Source organism: Liolophura sinensis, chromosome 6 (assembly GCF_032854445.1).
Source record: "Liolophura sinensis isolate JHLJ2023 chromosome 6, CUHK_Ljap_v2, whole genome shotgun sequence".
NCBI classification, from domain to species: Eukaryota; Metazoa; Mollusca; class Polyplacophora; order Chitonida; family Chitonidae; genus Liolophura; species Liolophura sinensis.
In genome coordinates this window covers 42658556-42676770 of record NC_088300.1, presented here as the reverse complement: position 1 = coordinate 42676770, position 18215 = coordinate 42658556, and the positions used below count along the sequence as shown (strand labels likewise).

The 18215-nt window shown below is 41.7% G+C and overlaps 1 protein-coding gene across 1 annotated transcript; it reads right to left on the bottom strand.

The window, feature by feature from the left end:
* Positions 1–15443: 15443 nt before the first annotated feature.
* LOC135467233 (sarcoplasmic calcium-binding protein-like) lies at positions 15444–16049 on the bottom strand. Its single transcript, XM_064744997.1, has one exon. It carries the CDS (start codon positions 16047–16049, stop codon positions 15444–15446), a length of 606 nt encoding a protein of 201 aa, XP_064601067.1.
* Between the last annotated feature and the right edge of the window lie 2166 nt (positions 16050–18215).

The window sequence follows — 18215 nt, the reverse complement described above, 5'->3', positions numbered from 1 at the left end:
CAATCGAAGTAATGAATTAACAACTTCAGGGAAAAAAATCAGGATAAGGGTTGTACTTAAACATACGACTTTTGCTTCTTAGCACCACAAAAAAGTTTACCAATATCAATCACGCGACAAAGATCGATGCACATGGGCATGATTCTGGACATGTAGCAAGATGTGGACCTGTAGGAATATCTGAATCTGTAGCAACATCTGAACCTGTAGTAAGACCTGGACCTGTAGCAAAATCTGAACCTGTAGCAACATCTGGGCTTCTAGCTTCTAAAACAAGAAACGCATTGTTAGAACACGTTGGTGACATCAAATGCCATACCGTCCACAGTGAACGTCCACTTGTAAACTGCTTATTTCATCATTACTAACAGTCCGACTTTTTCAGTGAGTAAGTTGGCTAAAAATTTCAGCGTGTTAAATTAATCACCCACCAAAACAGATTTACGTCACTGTTGCATTACTTTTTCGCACACTATATTTTCAGGTGGTGTGGTTGTGAGTATTGCCTCGTAGAACTTAAGAATTAAGAATTTTGCTTAACTATAGGTATATTTTTTTAAAAAAATGGTAGTGGATAAAAATTCTGAATCTTAAAAGTGAGATAAAAGTAATAAGAGTATAGACAACAATGCAGCATATTAGGACCGAGTTTATTGTTTGAAGTGACAAATCTTTCCTACTTCCGCTTATCGTTATGTAGATGCTTGCTATTTTATCCATTGTGCAAATGTGCTTAATCTGTTATGTAGACTCAGCAGTAAGATCGGATGTCAGTAACTTCGTGCTATTAAGTTCTTCTAGGTTTAGTTTGATGGATATTTGCTCCTCCGCTGAACCATTGAGAGCGACCTGATGGTACAAGTTGTCATGCACTTTCCATTGTCTAAACACGCTATCAGCTAGCGGGGATTATTACCTAGTCAGTCTTTATGACAGAAGCGAATGGATCACCCTAACCCCGGGTTATGACATTAAGATTAGATAAAGGTGCAGCTTCCAACAGTTTGAACGGCACTGTTAATTGGATCCGTTCTTTCAGCTACCTGAAAAAGCCCTTGTCGCTATAGACTCAAAGGGTTTTATAGAAAGGACGACAAAGGACAGATTCCCAAGAGAAAGTGCCAATATTTTGCCATCGAGGAGCGTCCTGATTGAGGAGACAGGCTTATGCACGAAGATAAAGAGTCCTACTCTCACAGGGGACAATATGCTGCATGGAATATTTGTCGACACTTTACGTGGGCTTTTATCCAGTGACAATTGGCTCTTCATCATGGGAAACGCACCACATTGGGCATTACCTTGCTATACACCAGAAACCAATAAAGCCAGCAGACTACTTTGATTAAAACTGATTCCATTCCAGAGATAACGGGGACTCAGATATGGTGGGGATATTGGTAACATCTGCCGGGAAGGAATGATATAAGTTAACCGTGCTCATCTGTACAATACCGAAAACAACGATCATATATCCTACTTTGGCAAAGGTCACCCACTGCTTTTGTATATTACGGGCAAACACAAAAATAATACAGACTGTACATAGCCAGTAGACAAACATTAACATTGTAAACTAATCTTGTATCAGAAGAGTACAAGTCACTGCAAAGTACCTCCAAATAGAAACATTCCATCATTCATTATTTCAACATGACGTCAATTCATGCTGGGGCAAGAATTGGGTTTCAACATTGTCGACGGCCGTCTGTCTGCTAAAGATAGATGGAAATTAACTGGTGTTGAGAGAATTAATTACCCCACGGTGATTGAACACGCAGGACATAGTCTCTTCTCTCAGATTCTCCACCTGTAATGATGCGAATTTGTCATGGCTCTACTAGGAGAGCCATTTTTCCAATGTCTTCTTCCTGTCGAAAACTAAAAATAACTCCTTGTTTCTTTAAAAAAAAATCAGAAATTTCATCACGGAGACTAGCGTGCAATATTTTGTTAGACGTCTCGAAAAACATTATTATATACTGCACAAAACTTAGATATTACCGGTTCTATATCAACAGTTTTCAATTAGATAAACTGACAAAATTCAGGGAATGTTTGTCCATATACTAGTTCACCTAAATCTAAACTGTAGCTAGATTCCTTAAGGTTTAAAGCCTTAAGGAAACATTTTTTACAAACGTTTTACATGAGAACATGTAATAAAACATACATTCCAATTACTGCGCTGTGTTGCAGCCGATAGAAAATTACAGCCAAATTGCACGACCTCTCCACTAATAGCAACAGAACTTCCGCACTTCCAGACCTTCACCCATATAATTTAGGATCAACATGGTGGTGGTATGAATTATTAATATAGAAGAAGCGAAACCGACAAAAAAAAATTGTTCCTCCCATTCGCACAAGAACACCGATCTACAGGTGGGAGGGGAATCATGACTATCTCTATATAAACTCACCGCGTGTTGCATGGTTGAATGGTTTCACTTTTAAATAAAGGACTGAATACAGTTTTGTATTATTTGCTGGTTTTTTAATTTTTGTGAATTTAAATTGTTTTAATTTAATTTTTAGGAAAAAAGTCTTTCGGCATTGTTGCTATAGAAGGCAATGAGAATCGAGACAGTTACTGTAATTGTTGGTAGCTGGTGTCACTCGGACACTAGGGTATTCTAAACATAATTGACTGACAACAGGAAAATCAGCATGTCTCAGATATATCATACAAAACAACATACAACAAAATGGAATCAACCAAATTGTAGTTTTTAACATTTGATGACATCGCTGATAGACCAATGATGACAATAACCATAGCCAGAATAAAATATTTGACTAATGAGTAGATTAGATTGAGTTCAAGGTTACTAGGTTTAAGATTCTTTATTACTTTCTGGTAATCCAGCTCTGAAGTTTCGACAAGAATACTTGGACACTGAGTTTATTCTGAATTAGTGATGTAAAAGCTGGGTGAAAATATTCAAAGCTAATGTCTGACCACAACGAAACTAGAGATTTGTTTTGATCCCTGCCCTATTCCACTGAATGGCAAACGAGAGTCCCCACAATTATTGTTACAGTGTACGAAGTAGAAAACAAAATCAAGGTGCTCTGCCAGAGGATTGGTAAGACACCAGTCCTCCTAAACACTCACTCATGAAGCTAACCCTCCATAAATTTTATCTACATAATGTAGTTTTCGATCTATAAGAATTGAGCTTTTTTACACGTAGGGAGCAAGTATAAAAACACCATGAGTAGTAGGTTACATGCAGGCCGAGGCACGAGCCACAGTTGACCAACAGGACGCCCTGAATGTATCTTTGTGCATCACTGGCATCTGACAAACAAAGGCGAATTTATTTATTTATTCATTTGTTAATTTATTTATTTATTTATTTATTTATTTATTTATTTATTTATTTATTTATTTATTTATTTATTTATTTATTTATTTATTTATTTATTTGACTGGTGTTTTATACCGTACTCAAGAATGTTTCATTTACACGACGACGGCAAGCTTTCTGGAAGGAGGAAACCGGGCAGAATCAGTTTACTTTCTCTTGTACAACAATTTCTACTTGTTGAAGGCAGACAATGATCTTTGTAAGTCATCCCTGCGTTTCACTTCCTGGACAAATGTTTTTAAAAAAGAATTTCTGGATGACCCCAATTCATTATCCATGCATCACTGCGTAGAAAAGCTGATAATTACACTATGTTCTACATGCAGATAAGTTCTAAACACAAATTTTAGCCCAATCACTGATAAGCAAATTGTTAATGTTGCATTATGTTTTGATTTCGGGTTGTCATGGTAGGCAAATCCTACTCAGTCTTTTGTCTTTCTGCAGCTCTGTATGTCGAAGATAATCAGAAACTGGTCAAACGGATAATTCCTGGCATCTAGCCAGAAATAGAGCCTGTCGAGTGATTTTAATCCGAAAATTTGTCTGCGCTTCGTCCCACACAGGATTCACTGTACACCCATAACACTTACTGACAGATCAGCCGCCTACTCTTCCTGCCTGGATTATTGCTTATTACCAATTGTCCATATTCCTGGACAATATATGACTGATACACATTTAAACCGTTTCGCCGCTCTTCACGGTAAAATCGCTGTTATTATCATCTAAGTATAATATCCAGTAACTTGAGTGCAAATAAAATGTCATAACCGCTGATAGAATTACATTGTCATGCATGTGTTACTTGCCTATGTCATCACAAGTCAGGTCTACGTGGGCATTAACTATTCATTACATAATGAGATTATTCCTTCGAAACACGCAAATTGCGCCTTAGCGAGATTAATGTAATTCTATGCTGGAGGCGAAATACTAAATGATGCATTTATTTTCAAGAGCCCAATTTTGCAAATGTGTGTAATCTCTAATTGCGAAACAAGCCAAAAACTTCAAAATGACGTCAAAACTGTGCCTTCGACGTCATGTCCATTCATGTGTTAAAGTGGAAATGTACAGTGACGATCCCAACCGGAAACCACGCTTCTACGTATAACATAGGTAAATGCAGATGAACACACGCAAACAATTGCCTTACAAATTACCATCCTTTCTTATCTATGTCTGAATTCAAGCAAACCAGATTCAGGAATAACTACCTCGAGTGGTAATTGTGATCTTGAAATTGGTGGTGTCATTGTCGAGCGGATTCATTAGAGCAGGGAGGATTTTGGAACAAACCATTTGACCCAAACTCTACCCCAGAGTATTGATTTTACTATTCATTTGATTGGAATCATACACAGTGCTCAAGACTGTTTCAATTCCACTCAGCCTGCCTTGATGGTGGAGACGGCCTGTCAGACGCGAAGAGGTAATCCTGCCTCGAAGAGTGTCTAGCAATGTTTGCTACACAGATCTCCAGACCCAGAGAGGCAATCCAGCCTCGCAGAGTGCCTGACAATGTTTGCTACACAAATCTCCAGACACAGAGAGGCAATCCGGGCTCGCAGAGTTGCTACATAGATCTCCAGACGCGGAGAGGCAATCTGGACTCGCAGAGTGCCTGGCAATGTTTGCTACATAAATGTCCAGACGCGGAGAGGCAATCCGGACTCGCAGAGTGCCTGGCAATGTTTGCTACACAGATCGCTAGGCAATGCCGCACCCACCTCCGTGGAGAAAGGGTAAACTAGGGCAATAAGGCCTTTAACCTACAATGGTTCCGATATAAGACTTTTCAAAAAGAAAATCAGATTTACCTTGTAGATTTACCAACGTCACAAGTTATTACGGTACTTCACAAATAGTGTTTGTTAAAGTTTCTCACTTTTAATCTGGTTATAGTTCTCATGGGAAAAATATGGACAGTGTCCAGGATCTCTTACGCTCTATTCTTCATAAATGTGTATAATTCCGCTTAACCTGGGGCTAGAGAGAGTCTAGTTTTTGTTGTACGAATGTCAGGTGATTTATATACGAATGTCAAACTATAGATATACGCACGTCAGGTGATTGATACACAAACGTCGGGCGATTGATATACGAACGTAAGCTGGCTGATATACGAACGTCAGACGATTGATATTCGAACATCAGACGATTGACATACGAACGTCTGGCGATTGATACACAAACGTCTGTTGCGACGTCCACATTTACCTCAGATGCTGGGTTTAGAGGCTAGAGGCAATAAGTGTTACGTCTACGTATTATCGAGAAGAGAATCTCAGTTTCCTGAAGTTTTTAGTAATTGTAGATTAGTGTCGTCTAATAAATTCCTGATCATCACGGCATTTCTTACTTCCTTCTTCTTCGGTCTTCATGTTAGGCAACTCTAAGCCGTAACTGTTCAAGCATCTACATGAACAGTTAGCATAAAACCGTAACTGAGGTAAATTTATTTCATCGGCTACGTTTGATCATTTGTCAGGTATCACACTGTTCGTGTCCCTTCTCCATGTACATGCAGTTGTGTTGGTTACACTGGTCTTGGTAGAGCAAAACTGTTGGATGGCCGTCTTTCATCGATCATCCATAATCCTTGCAATTAGAGACAGTGTGCAAACATTGTGGTTTCATAAATATTGAATAGGAAGCTGCTAGAGGACTGGTACATTACAAACACTCCAAAGATGAATTAGACTGTGGCAGATTTTTTTCTTATCATTCATACTAGAACAACATTCCACTGTATTCCACTTCCACTTTTTGTTTGTTTGTTTGTTTTTTGTTTGTTTGTTTTATTATACAGGGAAAACTGAAACATGCCCACTCCTGAGCACATTTCCCTTGGTTATGCTGAGATAATTCCATGTGATCAATAAATTAAAACGTTATACTACAGTTTTGGTACCGTGTAATCACGCCAGCGCGGCGCAGTGACCCAGGAGCCTCTCACCAATGTGGATGTTGTGAGCTCAAGTCTAGCTTATGCTGGCTTCCTTTCCGGCCGTACGTGGGAAGGTCAGCAGCAACCAGCAGTCGTAGGTTTCCCCCGGACTCCTTCTACCATAATACTAGCCGCCGTCGTATAAGTAAAATATTCTTGAGCCTCGCACAACAAAAATCAAATAAATAAATATAATAGAAAATACATGCTGTGTGACAAAGACCAAGGAAATGGCATTCACATTTGTCCAGTTTCTTTAATACGAGACACTGTCTTTTAGGTAAGAAATTTAAAAAAAAAAACAGATCACATTATTTAGATAGTCTCACGTGGTCTACCTGCATTCTGCGGATGGTCGTGGGTTTCCTCCGGGTTCTGCCAGGTTTTCTCCCACCATGATGTTGGCCGTCGACGTATAAATGAAATATTCTTGAGTGCAGTAAAACACCAATTAAATAAATAAACTATTTATTTAGATAGCTGGAATCCACCTACCCCCAAACCCGTTCGGTTCACAGTTTGGCATCCATCTGTGGCTGAATCGACGGAGGCTTTACGTCAATACTTTTGTTAGGTGCGAGAGTTTTCCAGCCAAAATCACGATAGGCGCCATATAAGTGAAATATTCTTGAGTACGACGTACACCATCAAGCAAATAAATAAAAACTTCTAAACTTTTTAGCCACGAAGTGATCCGCTTTGGTGACCAATTTAAGCTGAACCGAACAAGTCGAATGACGTCCGCCATGTTTTGAATTAGGAAATCCTCAAAGTCGATATTGGTTGTTCGAAAATTTCTTTCGACGGCACTTTTCACTAGGAATTTATTCATAGTATGACGTCTTTGTCATATCAAATTTAAAAACAGGTTCGAGTTGTTATTTTAGTGAAATTTTTCGCGTGGGTTTAGGTTACACCAATTTTGGGCGCTATGTTGTGTCCAAGCTAGCTTTGGGCTAACCCATGTCCATCACGTTAAGCGAGTGGCCACACACACATATCCACTACACTAACTCAATGGACGGCTTTGTTTTCCCATTCATATTACAGTTTCATAGCGATAGCGTTAATCTTAATCAGATTCTGTCATAATTGTTTTAGTGGCACGGTTTAAGATTTTGTGGTACATGAAGTGGTTTAGGGACCGCTTCATAAATGTGAATATGTCATTGTCACAGGGGGCAGGTTGCCTTGTTCTAGTCTTATTTAGCGCTAATTTCGCATTGATCAGACTACTCCACGCGAGGCCTTGTAGTCTACATACGATCCTAGCGTGTCGTCCATACATGAGTGCAGCGATTAACTCCAATCTAGGGAAGAAAGCAAACATTTCGCCATGACGTGTCCCTGGTCATTAAATTATCTACTCGTTTGAACTCTTGTCTGACTTCCTGTTGTCTACAACGTTGTGGCCGGTTTAAAGGGCCTTCGACCAGATGCCAGTATAGCCTAAATCGTCCAAAATTTGGGACAGATATTAGTAATGTGGAAGTAAAATATTACAATTCTTTACCAACCATTGAAAACCATTCAATGGCTCCTCTTTTAAACCTGCTTTAGCCACGATATGGCTAAAATATTGCCGATGTGACGTTATGCCATAATCATTCCTTCATTCATTCTTTACCAGCCTTTTGGGAAAGTAAAGATATGAGTATGTGTCATGTGAGAAAAAAGAAACTGAATATTCTTGCCAGAATTACATATATACTGGCTAAAATCAGCTGACCAGGTGTCCCGAAATTTAGAAGAAACAGGGTAATAATACAGACCACAGATATAGACATCACAGGCTAAACAGTTTAATGCAGACTGAGCCAATCAAGATTAAAACGGTCGGGTCATGATCATATTTACCGAGATTGCAAATGTAAACACCACATTAAAAGGCTTGTCCTCTGAAAATAATGATATAATCACTCGGGCGAGACAAAATTGTGGACTTAAATTGGTAGCATTGTTTAATGTGTAAATATATCAGGAACAATCTGATTTCGTGCTCAGAAATAACTTTCAATCGTGAGTTTTTTTTTACAACACACCGTGAATGTCAAATAATCCACCTATTTGAACATTAATTGCACACGGGGACTTACAAACAATCAAGCATATGGAATTACATTAATGGCGTCATATTTCATATCGCACTCTTGAGAGGATCACACGGAAGCTTGGTTCACAGATTAGCACTTAGATTTCAAGATAGATAGAGATAGCATGGAGGGTGGAATGCCACTGCCTCAGATTTTGACATAGCCTGTAAAAACAGACGGTTCATTATTCATGCCTGTAGTTGTGTTTCTTGTGTACACATCCGATATTTGATGTCGTATGATCCAGTCATCAACAGGTTACCCTCTTACCATGCGTGCTTTCATCAATGAGCGCACGATGTCTTGTCCTATTCTGCAGCCACTTGAGCAGGGAACAAATTTACCAAGTAGGTCATGACATTTATGCAAAATTTGTGTGAGAGAGATGATATTCTCCACGTGTAAAAAATAAAGCAATTGATGAATTCTGAGAAAGGGATGCTAAAATGTGAAATGTAAGGTATTTTCTGACATTAAATATGGCATTTTACATCAGTACCATGTACTTCATGCCCGGCATTATCGTAAAGGTGTATATTTGTTTTGTCTGAAAATTGACGGAGACTCACTTCAAATAACCCTTGTCATCACAATACTCTTGGTTATACTGAGATAATTTCATGCATATGATTTATAAGTTATGCTGTTAACGTTAAATGTTTATTAACCTTCAGGGAGTTGCCACCAAACAGACATTTTGATAAACAAAAACAGTTGGGAATTTATCACTCCACCATTTTAGGGAGATACACATTAATTTAACAAAAAACATATTAAATAGGGAAAATGGTTCAGCTGTAGTTTTCCTAAAACCTTCAACCCGGAAATTAAGCAATTTGTAGTCGTGACGTCAACGATGATAGCTGTTAAAATACCAGTAAGTTCATCAAATACGTCATTTCCGAAAAATTCCAACCATTGATGGAAAACTTGCATGAAATAGAGGGTTAATAATAGATAAAAAAAATACGCCTCAAAAGCGACTTTTTGAGGGACAACTTTCTTTATTTTCCATAAAACCATAATCTTCGTCTTATGATTCCTTTTCATGCATGAATAGCTATGGTATAAAGCTGAGCATGTAAACTCGTCTAGGGAGAACTGCTATCTGCTGACATGCAACCTTGAACAAAGCACACGAAGACAGAAATAAAGAGCCTGCAACAGGCTAAATTACTCAGCGACAATCAGTTAGCTCTAGGTTGAAATGTCACACCTCTTCTTTTAGGATGCCCCGCGCCCTCGGCCAGACAACAGCGGGGTTGTCAGGTACTTCATTCACATTAAGGATCAATACTCCTCAATAACACTATAATTATAAGTTTGACCTAATATAATAAATTTCGTTACAATGTTGGTTACCAGCTATTTTATTTACTTACTTTTGGCATGATACTTTTTTACTACGACGTTTGATTTACATTTAACAAAGAATGCATATATCTAAATATAGAGAATTTTATTGAAAACAGAAAGTTTTGCGCACATTTGCAGAGTTTATTATTGTAGTGTGATCGATTGCTAACGCCAAGACGCCAAATGCTGCTTGTCTGCTGATATGGTGATCTCCAAGACAGAACGCTAACAGTAGCAGTTGATCTCCAAGACAGAACGCTAACATCAAGACCCCAAATACTGCTTTTCTACTTATATGTTGATCTCCAAGACAGAACGCCAACGCCAAGACGCCAAATACTGCCTGTCTGCTTATATGGTGATCTCCAAGACAGAACGCTAACGCCAAGACGCCAAATACTGCTTCTCTGCTTATATGGCGATCTCCAAGACAGGACGCTAACACCTTGGCGACCAAAACTTCTACTTATATGCTGATCGCTAAGCTTGGCGACCAAAACGTCGATGTCGCTAATAGCAGGGCCGTCACGCAGTACTTTGTTGTCTGCGTATATGCTCGTCGACAGCCAAACACCATTAAAACCAGTACTTAGCTGATTGCTAAGCAAGTATGTTAACGTCGGGTAGACTAGGACTTTGCTGTCCGCTTTCATGCTGATCGTTAAACAAGTGTGTTAGCGTCAGGAAGACCAGTACTTCGCTGTTCGCTGGCATGCTGATCGCTAAGCAAGTATGTTAACGTCGGGTAGACCAGGATTTTGCTCTCCGCTTGCATGCTGATCGCTAAGCAAGTATGTTAACGTCGGGAAGACCAGTACTTCGCTGTCTGTTTGGATGGTGATCGCTAAGCAAGTATGTTAACGTCGGGAAGACCAGTGCTTCGCTGCCTGCTTGGATGCTGATCGCTAAGTAAGTATGTTAACTTCGGGAAGATCAGGACTTATATTCTGATCACAAAGCCTCTGTAGTATTAAGTTTTCCACTTTAAAGTATTTTCATCAGGACTCGAATTTGAACGCTGCTCTGTCGCTTTCCAGTGTTCTCACATCTTGGCTACTCAAGTGCGGACCAACCAACAAATACGGGCGCCTTCCACTGCATTCCCATCGATGCCAAGCGTATACTGTGAAAATGGGTGATAAATGTTTCCATGAGCCCCCTGGTAGAGATAATGTACCCAAGAGAGCACAGGCTCGTTGCGCCAAGAATCGGGCACGTGCACGGTCCTATTGTCGACAGATTCTAATAGTCAGAGTCACGGAATGCATGCCATTCGGCCTGTGAGCGATTTCCCCGTGCCCCGGAATCTCGTCTCAGGTGTTGGGATCATCAGGTGCGCCCAGGTGACATTAGCGTTCTCTAACGGCTTTCTCCACGCGCTCAGCACGAACTGTTAGTGGGACTGTTAAGAAAGGAAGCTCAAGTACACGTTTACGTGTGCCAATTTGATAAACAACTCCTACAATAGTCAATTTACACACTCTCCTTGATAAAATCGACTCCATTGAACAGCCGTTACAATGCAAACTAGCATTAGCACGGTTGGAAATGGCACTGTAACATCCACACACGTCTTACCCTCACAATATAACCGTGACTTCTCTCCGTGATTGTATGCGCTGGAACAATTCGCAGTTCTTTTTCACCCACCGCTATAATTGACCAATCAATCTCTTAAAATTTTAAGGGTAATTTTCAAACCCCTATTTGCGAGTATTTGTTTTAAATATATTTTAACAACGTCATAAAATTATAATCATGGCAAAGCAAGAAAGCTGTAATGGTTACTTCATGAAGAATAGCTGATAGGTGCATCATGTGCACACGGACAAGCATTCCAGTGATTAAACATCGTCAATGTTTCAGTGTTTAAAATACTGATTGCAAGACGATTGCATCAACTTTTCGACTTTATTATTTTGAGTAGTCAGTTTTAGTTCAAAAAGCAAATGAATTTTGAATACCATCACCGATAACCATGACACCAGCAGGCAGAGTGCATAATTTCTGGAACGACAAGTTATAGCTGGACGCTGTTAACTACCGTGGACGTTAAAAGACAATATAATAAAATAAAAATGCTGTGAATTGCAATTCATAATTACTGCAGTTTAGAGATGTTCCTCTATAAACCTAGAGGACTTGAAGATCAAGCCTGAAGATTTGAGTCTCAAGAGTCTGGTAGCTGACAAACCTCTATACCCGAGGTCACTACGGAACCAGGAAGAGTTGCATGCATTGATCTGCGACACAGGGCCGATCTTGCTGCGACGATTATCTCGCCTGAGCCTGACTAGTCCACTGTCATCACCCTTAATTCCTTAAGTCTTAGGAAGATCCAGCATGCGAATGATGAAACTTCATTGTTTAATGAACATACTGACAATTTCTAACATCATCATTTGTTTCAGTGTTTAAAATACTGTTTGCCTGACGAATGCATCAACAGTTCGACTTTATTATTGAATATCCAATGATCAGTTATAGTGCAAAAAGCAAATGAATTTTGAATGCCGACGTCAATAACAATGAAGGCACCGGCGGATAGACTGCATAGTTTGACAACGGCCAGTTTAAGCGAATGCTGTAAAATACCGTGAACCTTAAATAACAACAAATAAATCATAATGCTCTGGATGTTAATGTTTTCGGCTAATCTCCTCAGATTGTCCATATCCTTCCTTTCACATCTTCCATATTTGACGCATCACCTCTTATAATCGATGTATTCTATTATCGTCAATATCCTTGTAAGATCTTTATTTTCTCATGCATTTCAGCATGTCACACGAAACACGCATCAAGACTCTGCCTGATTTTCACTCAGTGCATCGACACTGATAATACCATACATGATAATGCCTTCAGTCAGTTGATTCGGTGGTGTGATGTTTCCGGTATATAGTTTCCATTTCCAAGTGAATTGTTCATGATTGCAGATAACACGAAAACCAGCCTGGATCATCTGGACGACGCATTGTTCTTAATCATAAACATTACCACAGTGCCTACCCACACCAAACCACTCCATCTTAAAACGCCAAGGTCATCTTCGGGACCAAGACAGTGCCGACAAATCTCAAATATCACAACCTCAGGTTTTGCACATTGTATCAAAATTATCATGAAAGTTCGTGTAGGTTATCGGGGATCAGCTAATCAATGAGCATGTACCTAACGTCTGCGTTCTATTTATAAGTACATGGTCAGTGTCATTCCATCCCCGTGGTGTATTTTAGTCAGCAGTCCTAGGTACGAGTATTAATGTGATAGAAGTGTCACAGCATAAGACAGAATGATTGAGGAGCTGCGTGAATCCGCTGGTATAACTGTCCCAACACTAGCTCCCGATAGCTGATACCCATCCCGTGAAAGATGTACAGAAGCTCTTAACGAAGAAAGATAGACACTGCTGACTTTCCAAACCTAAATCTTAGAAACTGAATGAAACACAATATAACAGTCCACGTTAACACATGGCGTTCGAGATTAATATACTACTTGCATGTACTCTTAGGTTTAACTAAAATGTAAATGTCCAGCCACGACCTCTGCCATTTACAGAAACTTTCATACCGCCTTGTCATCTACACGGCGCTACATCCTGTCGCGGAATAGACACTGTTATGTAGCACACAACATAACACCAAGTTGCCACATCACATCAACATATTACAGCTCAGGCACCGTCATGTCACACATTGCACCACCCAGCTGCAGGTTGGACACTGTCATGTACGGTACCACCCAACTCTGTTGCAAACTGGATACATTCATGTCACATACACAAGTCTGTTGGAGACGGAACACCGCCATGTCACACAAAATACAATTCTGTTGCAGACTGCACACCGTTATGTCACACACACACAGCACCAATCTGCTGTATACTGCACACCGAGCACACACCACACAACCCTGCCGAAGGCTGCGCACCATCATGTGACATATACCACACCACTTTTGCATACCGTCATCTGACACACAACATACCGCACAAGCTGCAGGCTAGACACTGTCATGCCACACACACCACATCACCCTGTCACGGACCACACACCGTCATGTCACACACACCAAACCACTCTGCTGCAGACTGCACACTGCCATGTCACACACAACACATCAGCCTGCTGCCGACCATAAGCCGTCATGTGATACACACACACCACGCTGTCACAGACCACACAGCACACCATCCTGTCACAGGCCGCACATCGTCATGTCATACACATCACACCGTATGTCATACACACCACACCACCCTGCTGGAAACTGCACACCGTCATGACACACACACAACCCACCCTGCTGCAGACTGCACACCGTCATGTCACGCACACAACATCACCTTGTCACAGACTGCACACCGTCATGTCACACACACCACACCATCCTGTCACAGACCCCACATCGTCATGTCATACACATCACATCACACTGCTGCTGACTGCACACCGTCATGCGATACACACCACACCACCCTGCTGCTGACTGCACACCGTCAAGTGACACACACCACACCACCCTGCTGGAAACTGCACACTGTCATGTCACACACACCACATCACCCTGCTGGAAACTGCATACCGTCATGTCACACACACCACATCACCCTGCTGGAAACTGCATACTGTCATGTCACAGACACCACATCACCTTGCTGGAAACTGCACACTGTCATGTCACACACACCACATCACCCTGCTTGAAACTGCACACTGTCATGTCACACACACCACATCACCCTGCTGCTGACTGCACACAGTCATGTCACACACACCACATCACCCTGCTGGAAACTGCACACTGTCATGTCACACACACCACACCACCCTGCTGCTGACTGCACATAGTCATGTCACACACACCAAATCACCCTGCTGGAAACTGCATACTGTCATGTCACAAACACCACATCACCTTGCTGGAGACTGCACACCATCATGTCACACACACCACACCACCCTGTCACAGACTGCACACCGTCATGTCACACACACCACACCATCCTGTCACAGACGGCGCATCGTCATGTCATACACATCACATCACCCTGCTGCTGACTGCACACCGTCACGCGATACACGCCACACCACCCTGCTGCTGACTGCACACCGTCAGGTGACACACACCACACTACTCTGCTGCAGACTGCACACTGTCATGTCACATACACCACTCCACCTTTGCACACCGTCAGGTGACACACACCACACCACCCTACTGCAGACTTGCACACCGTGATGCCACACACATCACACCACCCTGTCACAGACCGCACATCGTCATGTCATACACATCACATCACCCTGCTGCTGAGTGCACACCGTCATGCGATACACACCACATCACCCTGCTGCTGGCTGCACACCGTCAGGTGACACACACCACACCACTCTGCTGCAGACTGCACACCTTCATGTCACATACACCACACCACACCACCTTTGCACACCGCCATGTGACACATACCATACCACCCTGCTGCAGACTGCACACTGCCACGTGACACAAATCACCCTGCAGCAGACTGAACAATGTCACACACTACACCACCCTGTTGCAGACTGAATACCGCCATGTGGCACACACCAAACCACCTGCGGGAGACTGCACTCCGTCATGTGACATACACCACACCACCTTGTTGCAGACTAGATACCGTCATGTCACACACACCGCACCACCCTGCTGCAGACCAGCCAAGTCGAACAATAGCGCAACCGACTGAAAATCTTGACGCTGCTCCCCGAAGAAGTACTGTCTGTAGCCCACTCGAACTTCCTCCCTCGTTAGGTGATGGTCACTATCTAGGTCAAGTTCCCGGAAGAGCTCCCCCACCTTTGTCAGGTTTTTTACCCCCATACACTTGTACAGAATCCACATGTCACCCTCGGAAATACGGCCGTCACGGTTGATGTCCAAAATCTCAAACCACACCTCGCTGAAGATGTCCAGCTCCTTGATCTGACAGCCAGCGTTGTTGTTGTTGAGAAGCAAAAGCCGAGCCATGGTGTCGCAGATCACCTGCTCTGTGATCTCACCCACTCCTGTGCCACAAAGCTGTTCCTCGTGTATGCTCAGCCAGTGCTGGCAATGGCGCCTCACATGACAAGCGCCGATCTCTGTCAGCATGCTGTCTGCCTGAATCACCAATCTGTCGGCAAATTTTTCAAAGTCGTCCCGAGTCCAACGACCGTCTTTGTTTATGTCAAAAAACTGAAAGAATTTCCGCCACTTCTGACTGAGATGCTCTGAGAGAGATGCCATTTTCCGGAATGGAAGTCTGAAACTGAAGAAATACCACACTTCACAGGCTACCAGGACCATTTCATTAGAAATTTGAAAGAAACTTCTAGTTAAACTGATGTCGGATGACCTATACTGTATAGGGTATTCTTTATCCAGTAACTGTGGTATATGTGGGCCAAACTAAGTAGTATGCCCAATTCAGGAGGTTTAACTGAATCAATAAATGAATGAATGAGTGAATGAATGGTGTTTGGCGTCACAATGACCTGGGTACACTTCCGAGAAAACCCTCTTAGCTTAACGGTTATTTTAACCCGTTAGTCCTACCCCTCTATCTCCAATACTAGTAAGACCAAATATACACATGTATCGATCAAGTAACGCACATAAAGTTTATAAAGCATACTTTTTTTTATTTTTTGTGATGTTGAACAGCAAAATCATATTTAGAAAATCTGAAGCGACGCTATTTTATCAATTGTAACCAGGAGCGAGTCATTCTTGCTATCACTCGAGGACGCAGCTTACGTCACCCTAATCGTGTTTTTGCCTTTAAATGATATGTACGCGGCGCGCCAGTGAGTTTCCGGATGCTGTGACATGGCACACGCTATGGCCTTGTGAGAATTCTTGATTTACACAGTTACGAAGTAGGTCAGCACGACAGTTTATATCTATTTTCACTCTTCATATTTTATTTTTTGTTGTCATTTCTGTTAACGTTACGAACGTGTATCTGCCATGGCGACATAGATGCCAAGTGCGCGGATGTCCATTGTAAGTATGGCAGGTAACTGATACTCTTAGAATGCCTCGGGCAAGCATCTGTGCTTCGTAAACAAACTTGCTCTTTTATTTATATCAGAAGGATTCATTATACTGAATGATATTTTAAGCTGTACTCAAGATTATTTCACTTATCTGATGGTGATCAGGGCCCATTTTCACAAAGCGGCGTACGACATTTTTTTTTCGTGCATTTGTCGCACGGTATTTTGTCTGTCACTATTACCCTACCACTGTCCTACGAGTGCGATTATCGTACATGCTTGTGAAACTAAGCCTAATCTATTGTTCGGCGAAACCTTCGTACCATGATAACTAGCGGATACTGGGTTCGAACGTGAAATATCACTGGGCAAGAGCTATGGTTGACTGCCGCCATTCAGAGCCATCAGTCCGCTTTGCATTTGCCGCACGCAGCATTTGTCTTGTCTGCTATACTGTGAACACGATTCGCTGTGTAAAATCAGATATGGGATGGTCGAGTATAGTGAATTAAAGTTCCTAAGCTTAAAAATCACGTGATATTTGTACCTGGAATACACTCGAACAAAAAGTCTGTGGGGTATGACGTAACACTATATGCTGGTGTGTGATATTTTAGAAACTGGATTTGAAATAATTCCTAATATTCCTCCAAAAAGCAACAGGTCGGTTTGCCAAAATTATGGACGGCTTAACTGAATTTGGCCTAGACACAGGCGCCTGCCATTTCCAGTTACCATGGTGATTTTAACCATTACGTGCCTGTCAACTGATATATTAAAAAAAAAAATGGGTACGGTATAATTTCCAGGTATGTTGTGGGAGAAAAATTTCCGCTGACACACAGAATGTGTCATCTGGATTTACAGAAGAATGGATTAAGACGTTTTTGACGATACTCTTTTCCAGATTCCTACTCGAATGTTGGCAGCTTTTTTTAAACTCTTGTTACACTTGCTCAATTCACCTACAAATTTGTACTCCTCGCAGTGCGCATCCCAATGACTCCTTGTTTCACCGCAGCCCTACCCCAAGCATATCTGTGGTGCCTGCACACAGGCAATTTATTTATTTACATACTAGTACTTCATGGTTGAGCTCTCAAGAAATTTTTACTTATTTACCTATATTATGGCGGTCAGCTTTCATCGGTGAAGGAAACCTTAGTGCCCGGCGTTAACCACCGACATTCGGCAAGTTACTGACGTACTTTCCGACATGTGACGCACAGGTATGAACACCACATAGGGGAAAACCAAGTGATATTCAAAGAACGTTAAAGCACACAAGCGTCGTCGATGAAGGGCCCCACCAATATCAATAGCCATGGGTGGGCTTCCCCCAGGCTCTGTCCGGTTCCCTTCCAGCAAAATGCTGGCCGCCGTCGTATAAGTGAAATATTCTTGAGTACGGCGT

Excerpts from the sequence above, each read along its gene's own strand:
- LOC135467233 (XM_064744997.1), bottom strand. The coding sequence starts at position 16,049 with ATGGCATCTCTCTCAGAGCATCTCAGTCAGAAGTGGCGGAAATTCTTT.